The sequence below is a fragment of the Macadamia integrifolia genome, chromosome 11 (genome assembly GCF_013358625.1).
Source record: "Macadamia integrifolia cultivar HAES 741 chromosome 11, SCU_Mint_v3, whole genome shotgun sequence".
NCBI lineage: Eukaryota > Viridiplantae > Streptophyta > Magnoliopsida > Proteales > Proteaceae > Macadamia > Macadamia integrifolia.
Genome location: NC_056567.1, coordinates 3,822,551 through 3,832,048, shown reverse-complemented (window position 1 = coordinate 3,832,048; position 9,498 = coordinate 3,822,551). Strand labels below are relative to the sequence as shown.

The window sequence follows — 9,498 nt, the reverse complement described above, 5'->3', positions numbered from 1 at the left end:
CATATTACTTTGGAGTCCATCATGCGTGGGTTTATTTTAGCTAATTAAGAACTCTATTAGCAAGTCACTAAAACTTGTATGCTATATAAGAAAATCAGCAGAATCGTGAGAGGCCTAACATATCCTTTCTTCTCTTTTCTATGTTCTATTCTTTTCTTCTTCCTTGTTGGTTGAGGTACTGCACTGATTACTGGTTCTGTTGAAGCATGCGGCTTATTAGTAAGTGGCTTTCCTCATGTCTCTCTCTCTCTTTCTCTCCCGCAAAGTTTTTGGTGCATCTTCAAAAACATCATAATGGCGGCTAATATGTTTAGAGTTGAAAAGATTTACATATAGGAAGAAGTCAGCACCTGTTAGCCCTGACATTGTGCTGTCTTTAGAATTATTTATTCTCGATTTTGTAATGGCCTGTAAGTACTATTGTTTCTTGAATAATCAAGGCACACACTATATATCAACTCTTCTATATGCCTATTCAGACTCTTTTTCCCCAAATAATGTTCAAATTGCAATAAATATTTGTGAGGACTTGCTGAGTTTGATGATGGTAATTGACGTTATCGAAAACTCCTTGCAGAACACATTGAGTGTCATAGGAAACCCCAATTTAATCACGATAGTAGAGCCGAAAAGTTGCTTTCAATTTGTCAAGGTATTTTTGAATTTTGCAATAACTAATTTTCTCCTATGTACTCAATCAACTTGCAAAGGAGTAGTTTCCTCTTAGATTTAATCTCATATTTACAATAATCATGTCTGCTTTCTTTACTTCTTAAAAGAATATGTTGTCTTTGTTGTTTATTTATTTTTTCTAACTTGTAGAGGAGTATTGGCAAGTAAAAGTAGTAGAGAGAATAGGATTCTGAAAGCATGGTAGTAGTGTTTATGGACTCTAGCTTTCAGCCAAGTTTTTTTTTTCTTCCTTCTCCCAATGAGAGTTTTGACCATATTAGTTGCAAAGCAAGACCAGAGAAAGGAAAAACTTTCTTTGCTTATTTCCATTTTTCTTTATGAGTAACTCTTCCTGTGAACTTTGAGAGCACCTATTAAAAGATCAATATTTCCTATCAAGACATGTTTGGTTTCTCTATCTTTCAGCATATATCTTGTGTTAAGCGTGCGTAGGTTTGCTGATTCGCTCTTTGGATTAGCATGTGCAAGTTTTCTAGATTTTAAATACCCTCTCGATCGTTTCTACGAAATCCCTTTTTCCTCCATGTAAACTGTCACATTGATGGAGGTCTCCAATGGTAGCCATCAGAGGACGTTGATCAACATCGTTTAGGTAACAACCTCAACCTAAATTTTTTCCCAGTGTTCCATCCGTGGTCATCCCAAGGAAACTCTACTTACAACCTCTATTCCCTCTCCCGAGTCTCCTCAATATCATTTTCTATCTCAAATGAATGCCCTTCCCCGTCCCCCATCCAAAGGCAGTAATGATTCTGGACTATTTAATTCCATTGCTTTCTATTAAATGGCAATGAGGTTGAGGCTGGATGCCAGTTCCAGAACCGACATCTCATTTACCCAAAGGATATCTTTTTGGAAAAATTGAAAAACGAAGAGAAGTAGTTTACTTGCTTGCTTAACTCGAATATGCCAACATCATTCTGTTCACTTATGTTGTCTGAAGTCTCTGCTTCTTCTGAAGTCTCTTTTTCTCTAGAAGAAACTCTGATAACCCATTGTGTTTCATTTTTCTCTAAATGTACATCACATTTCACATCATGAGTTGCAAGGGAAAATAAAGGGAAGGGAAGTGAAAATTTCACCCTCCCTCTTCCATCAAATCGTGTTTATCAAACTCAAATGAAAATTCTGACTCTACAGATGTTATCCAAGAGCTTGTCCAGAGAACATGCTGGGAACCTTTTTCGCTTGCTGATCCACTAAGCATTGAACCTTTGTCCTGTAGCAAGATTTTTTCTTTTATAAGAAGGTTGATCTAACTCTACGATACCCTGCTCTGTTTTCATATAGAATAAAATGTGTTTGGTCATTTCTGTAATTTAGCCCTCCTTGAACATGCCTTGTGGGTAATTGTCCATATAGACCTTGTGTATTATTTCTCTATTCTTCATTTTGTTGTGTTTCATATGGCTTTCAGCATCATAAACCGAATGATTTGTATACTAGAGCTAGATTCTTTTATATTGATAATGCCTTTGAAGCTTGGATATATGCTGAAAATGTCCCGAAAGGATTTTTTCCAGCAAGAGGAATCCTTCGTTATTATTGTCACGCCCTTATATCGCCAACAGGTACACACACATTGCAGCCATAAAAGTCTGACTCAAATACTATCAAAATGAAATTTAAATTTTGCTAGATGATATTGGACTTAATATTGGAGTATGTGAAGAAATTTTTTCCTCATAAGTCTAAGATATGCATTCTATGTGAATGGGCACCACAAGTACTGGGTTTTAATTGTGGAATATGGAAGAAATATTAAAAATAAATGAAATGCATTTAAATTGTACTAGGAATTTTCTGTCTTTTGATACTTTTGCTTTTATTTCGATTTAGTCTTGAACTTTTTCAGAAGATATGGGATAAAATTTTTGAACTCTATTCAATTAGGTGTAGCGGCATGGACACCTACAAAATAAGCAAGTAGAAGTTTTCATTGGCAAATTAATATTGCTGATTAATAAGCATTGTTCTCTTGATTTCAGAAGCATTCTAAAGGATAGAGGGTTATGGTTTTCAATGCTTAGTCATAAAATTTTTATAAATCAAATTATGCAACCACTTAATGTTAGTTGTGGATTCTCGTTGTATCATTTTAATGTTGTAGGGTAGTGAATTCAATATTCTTAATTGTTCCTTCATTCCCCCCCCCCCTCCAAATGCTATATATCAGTTTGGTTTTCTTCCTCTTTTTTAATTTAATTTTATCACAGCCCTAATAATTTAAAGGGTTTCATGTTTGATGGCTTCATCTTCATTTTTTTTTTCCATCATTGTTTTCACTTTTACTTAACAAAAAATTGCAAAAGTTTTTGTGAACAGTCGTGATACACACAACCATCGGATAGAGTTAAAAGGGGTGCATGTAGACTTCATCTCCCATCCAATGGCTTTATGCATGGTTGTGCACAAAACCCTTTGCCATTAAAAAAAAAAAAATCAATAACTCCAAAAAATCATAGATTTTGAGAATTTCGTATTTCTATTTTCTGATTCTAATTTTGAGGCTTTCATCCAAATGTAAGATAAATTCCGATAGATCCATCAGTAGAGGCTGAACCCATGTTTGATTTTGTATACTCGAACGTCGCACCCATCCCCTACCCCTCTCAAAGCAAAAATAAATAAATAAGATTTTATTTAAAAAAAAAAAAAAACAAAGCCACAAGTGTCTAACATTATTTGATATTTAAGAAATTAATATCTAATAGTTATCTTAAATTGCTAATTAATTCAATGGATACATATATGGTTAAAATACATTTAGTTTGTTATTTTCATAAACGCACAAGCTAAAAAAAAATGTTTCGCCACTAAATGCGCGTGTGTTTTTACTAGTATATATATATATATATATATTTTGCATTAGAATTAGCATCAGATAATGTTATTTTACTTTAGAAAAATATTTACTTATATAATATGATAATTTCTATTTTCTTTATTTGATAAAAGGTGTGAGAGATCATAGAATTCGAACAAATTAATCCACTTACGCTAGCATAGCAGTTAGGGAATGAATATTTCATCCTCCTTTAGTTTAGAAGGTAGTAATTCAACTCATTCCCAAGGGGTTTGCTCAGCTATCAAAGACCAACACCTCAAAATTAAGAGGTCATGGTTCGACTCTCTTTGAGACCTAACACACACACACACACACACACAAAAACCAGTGAAATGGAAATTCCTAGTCCTTGTATTGCTGCACCGTCTCTTTGTGGTGCTTCACTAGTGCTCTCCCTAGTCAATCTTCTCCTTCTTCCCCATACCTTCCCAAACCCTTTTTTAAAGTTTTAACAATGTAACCACCAAGTCATTGATATTTCCATCTCCAAGCGTTCCCCAGTTCTTTTTCTGAGCTCAAGCTTTCTTCTACTTACCGACTATCCCAGCAACTGTAACAAAAATCCATAAGGAATCAATATGAGCAGGAAGAGTAAGAAAAAAGAACTTTAATATAACAAATCATTTGAAATAAAATATCGGGAATACATGGAAAACAAGCAGTAATCGAAGAAAGAAGTGACATACCTTGTAATCCTGAGGAACAATAGGTCTCAGCTATAGGAGATAATTCCTTATACAAACATAGATTGGATCTTGCTTGTGCATTCATGAATTACAGACATACAATAGGACAACGATGCAAACCATTCGCCATCGATTGAACTGGCTGCCTTGCTTTAAGCTTGTCATTACTTGATCTCCATTGCAATAATCAGAGTCTCTAGGTTTTTCACACTAACTCCCTTTAATGCTCTATGTTCCAATAAGGAGAATGATATTAAGGTAGGAGGAGGACCTAGAGTCTTATATATAGATATTAATGCACCCTCCCGTCAAGCAGTGCTAAATAGATAGGAACCTATTTCTTATTTGACAAGAGGTGGGCTTCTATAGATAATAAATCCAATTATTTAACAGAGATATATTTAGTCAATCTCAATTGGTCACAGGGGCAATATAATTGTGAAATAAAATATTTCCTACATCAGCGTCATCTCTGAATCTGAATTTTATCCAAATATTTCTCCAAGGCTTCTCAATAGTATGGCAAAGATAGATGAAGACTTCCGCAACGTGAATCCTAGGTCCCCCACCCTCAATCAGTTGTTCTCTCGAGCTCTCTCTCGAGCTCTCTGTCTCTCTCACAGCCATTGAGGCTTCCACCCATAGCCATCCATGCTAATGTCGACGTGGGCATAACATATTTAATTTAATGCCTTTCTTATTTTCCTTTGGTGACAAAAGTGGGTTTATTACGTAAGATAGTCAAGAGGCCAAAGGTCTCATGATCGGGATCTTATCGAATCTTATAAATTCTTATGTATAATTGTGTGATCATTATTTGTGTTTTCCATTTGTTTTCTTCATCTAAAGAATGGACGTAGAAACATCATAACATTTGATCTCTGATCTTATTATCTCTATAAAAAATGGAGGAAGTGAACGTACTCAGATTCCGAGCCAGTCCATTCAGTTAGAGAATCATTTAGGCTATCAAGCTGAGAAGGGTCTAGAATTTGATTACTCAGAGGAGGACCTCTGCGACAGGGCTAAATTGCTTTCTGGTATGTGCCCTTGCTTTCCTATCCTGAGAGAGAGATTAGGCAAAGAAGGAAGAAGAAATAGGGAGAAAAAATAGAAAATTGTGTGACTTAATGAGGAGGTAGTCGATCCTCAATTACCAAGGAGAATTAATAGAGATTTACACCCATAACTCCTTTTGCAAGTCCCTTTCTCCATAAAGAGGTCTTGCCCCATGATATGACGACCAGATATGATATAAGATAAATACTATGTAATAAATAATCAACAATAATTGAACTAATGATAATGACCTATCACATTCATATAACCTTTACATCTTTACATATAAGATAATTTATTTTATTTTTGTAAGATCCAACAAGCTGATTTCTTTGGTGTGTTTCTTCTCCACCAAACATTGAGTAGGCCCAAATGAAAGTGAACTCTCACCAAGACATTTTTTTTCTACTACCTTGTTTTCTTTTTATCAAGGAATTTTATTAATGAATAAATAAATTAGAGAACAAAGAATCAGCTTAAATCATTAAATTGCAGCTTCACCTTCGACATAGTAATCAACAAAGAAGCAATTAAATAATAAAAAATTATAAATTTATATAAATCTATATCTAGTTCTTAGTTGAAAATTATAATTGATATCTTGAAGAATCAATAAAGGGGCAGTATCCCACTTTTTCTACAACTCTACAATTATGATTTTACCCAAATCAATATTAAATAGTTTTGCCAATTTGTATGTAGATTTTTTTTTAGGGAATTTTTTTTTTTGGAGAAGCATTTTGATTGTCCTCATGGGATTTCTAATTAAACCACTTGCTTATGGAAATTATCATCATTTTTTAGGGTACATAGCCACATTAGGGGGTAGGGTAGGATTACAATGCGTGTCAAATAGGGGGGTTATGGTCATTTCGACCCCCTACTCTGGAGGCGGTGGTGACTGTGCATTGAAATTTTGGTCTTTCGTTTTTTCATTATAAAATGATTTATCAGAAACAAACGTTCTTTATACGAAGAGAATGGGTATTGGTTTTCATTAACCTTCCAAGCATAAGTGGGATGATCTTATCACTCACCACCAATGGCTCTACAACTATTGAAGCTCCCATGGTGGGAAGAACTGCAAGCGTTACAGATTCTTCAACTTCTTCTTCTCTTCATTCCTTCTTTATTCATTATATTAAAGTTTGCTAGACAAGCCGAGAAATCCAATTTGCCACCATCTCCACCAAAGCTTACCCTTATTGGAAACCTTCACCAGCTAGGGACACTCCCTTATCGCTCTCTTAGAGATCTTTCTTACAAGTATGGACCTCTCATGTTCATGCAATTGGGCTCTTCACGAACTCTTGTAGTTTCCTCTGCTGAGATTCTTGAAGAGATCACAAAGTCTAGAGATATTGTGTTTTCAAATAGGACCAGAATGGCTGCCGGTGAGAAGCTCTTCTATGGCTGGAGCGACTTGGCGTTTGCACCCTACAGTGAGTATTGGAGACAGGTGAGGAAGTTTTGTGTACTTGAGCTCTTGAGTGTTAAGAGGGTACAGTCATTTAAGTTTGATAGAGAAGAAGTAGTTGGTATCATGATTGAGAAGATAAATCATTCATCACAAATTGAAAACCCAGTTAATATATCTGATTTGCTACTCATTACATCCAATAACTTGATCTCACGAATTGCTTTGGGTGGGAAATACCATGGAGAAGACAACAACGAGAGCAAAGTATGGCAACTGATGAGGGATTTGGTAGCAATCTTTGGAGTATTTTGTGTGCGTGACTTCTTCCCATTGTTGGGATGGATTGATAAACTGAGTGGCTTGGACAGAAAAATAAACAAGACTTTCAAAAGCTGTTAAGTTTGTCTCGAATTCTTGACCCGCTTTGAAGATTGACCCGATCCGACATATTTTGGTGGCGACCCGAATGGGAAAATTTCTGAGATCTGTGATGGAAGCAGAGGGTTGAACCGCTATTTGGAGTATATATAATGTACTGTTGCTTGTTGAGAGTCATTGTATTCTAGGGTTTTCACGAAGCTAGGGTTTCAGGGCGAGTTCTTCCTCGCCGCTGCTAGGGTGTAATCTTTCTTCTGCATAGTGAATCATCTTCTTCTTCGCCCGAGGACGTAGCACACCACCCTGGTGTGTGAACCTCGTTAAATCTCTGTGTCGTACGGATCTATTGTCTCTCTTTAATCGTGTTTCTTGGTGTTTGATCTAACAAAAGCTTAGATGCCTTCCTTGATCAAGTGATCCAAGAACATCTCATGGGGAAAAAAGATGATGAGGATCCAGGGCAGAGGAGACTAAGAACCCTGGTAGGGATATCCCAATTGGTCTTGTAGGATCCATGACAATCACCACATTTGCTTACTGCTTAATGGCAGCCACACTTTGCCTAATGCAACCCTATGATCAGATTGACCCTGATGCTCCATTCTCTATAGCTTTCAAGGCCACAGGAATGGATTGGGCTAAGTACATTGTTGCACTTGGGGCCTTAAAGGGTATGACAAGCGTTTTATTAGTCAGTGCAATGGGTCAAGCAAGGTACCTTACTCACATTGCTAGGACACATATGGCCCCTCCTTGTTTGGGTTATGTCAATGAGAAGTTTGGGACACCCATTAATGCCACAATTGTAATGCTTGTTGCCACTGCTGTCATTGCTCTGTTCACTGACCTTAATATCCTTGCCAACCTCCTCTCTATCTCAACTCTATTCATCTTCATGCTTGTTGCGATCGCTCTCCTCATCCGGAGGTACTACGTGAGCGGTATAAGCTCATTGAGACACCAAATCTTCTTTATCACATTCATTCTAGTTATTCTTGCATCATCTGCTGCAATTGCAGTATGCTGGGCAATAGAAGTGGCAAGTTGGATACCATTTCTACTTACATTGATTGTGTGGTTCCTTTCGACACTTGGACTAAGGTTGTTTGTTCCACAAGCTCGGAATCCAAAGCTATGGGGTGTTCCCCTAGTACCCTGGTTGCCATCGGCATCGATTGCTATCAACATCTTCCTTTTAGGCTCCATCGACGCGAAGTCATACATGCGGTTTGCAGTATGGACTGGTGGCCTCTTGGTGTACTATTTGTTCTTTGGGCTCCATGCTTCATATGATGCAGCAAGGGAGTCAAGTGACAAGAGGGCAGAGGCTGCTAAACAACTGCAAAAGATGGAAGAGGGATCGACGAATTCTCAAATGGGGGCAGACATGAATACATGTGGTTAGATTTGTGGAAATATGATTTGGTTTTGTAAAATCTTATTGTAATCGAAGTTGTCAAAGAGGAAATTGTAAACTAACTCTTTTTTGTCCTTTTTGTAAATCATACTTCTTTTTGGATGTAAAAACATACTTTTTCTTTCAACAGGGGTTAAAATCTTATCACTTCCCATGTACTTCAAAAACATATAAGATAGTGACACTTCTTGAGACTAATAAATTAAAAATCACTTCATATATATATGGTAAATGAAAATTTTATTGAAGGGGGAGCAGGAGGTACTCAAGGCCTCCTGATTACACAAATCAAGCAACCAAGGATTGCCAACAAAAATGCACCCGTAACTATTTGAATAAGAAATTTAGAAAGATTATTTGGCACAATTTGCCAACAATACAAATGCCTTCAATTCGTGATAGGAGGAAAGAGCTTAATCATTTCTGGGTTGTACCCTATTCTGATGCAGTTGTATTTTAAGACAACCTAGAAGTGTATAAGGTACCATTTGAATTCTATATAACTATTAAGTTATTATTATAGCAGCTTCCATAATTTCTTCTTAGCCTTACCATCTATTAATCAGTATTTTCAGTTTGAACAGGCTAATGGGTATAGCAACAAGTGGATGGGCTAGATTAGGGATGTAACGTGACGACCCCAAATTTGGCTTAGGATTTTCGGACATCAACGGTTCACATGATCTTTAAGTTCTAGGCGATAATGAACCAGAGTAGTATCCACACACAACATAAGTGCAAGCAAGAGCTAACTAAAATAATATAATATTACAATTTAAAGTTCAACTATCTATTTCAAATTCCAAACTTAAAGTAACGATGAATTAAATTACGTCATCAAAGTCTAATCAAAGTCTACATCATCTAAAAATAAAAATCATTATCTTCTTCAAATCCATAAGCAATGTTCTCCTGTTGATCAACAATAAGTTCAACATTCACATCATCTCCACAATAGACTTCACCGATGTCATCTGTAAGTTATGAGGGTAAGTCT

The 9,498-nt window shown here is 36.3% G+C and overlaps 1 protein-coding gene across 1 annotated transcript; it reads left to right on the top strand.

The window, feature by feature from the left end:
* Positions 1 to 6,328: 6,328 nt before the first annotated feature.
* LOC122093927 (cationic amino acid transporter 1-like) lies at positions 6,329 to 8,586 on the top strand. Its single transcript, XM_042664482.1, has 2 exons — positions 6,329 to 6,975; positions 7,544 to 8,586. Exons 1-2 carry the CDS (start codon positions 6,329 to 6,331, stop codon positions 8,487 to 8,489), a joined length of 1,593 nt encoding a protein of 530 aa, XP_042520416.1. The 3' UTR covers positions 8,490 to 8,586.
* Positions 8,587 to 9,498: the final 912 nt, after the last annotated feature.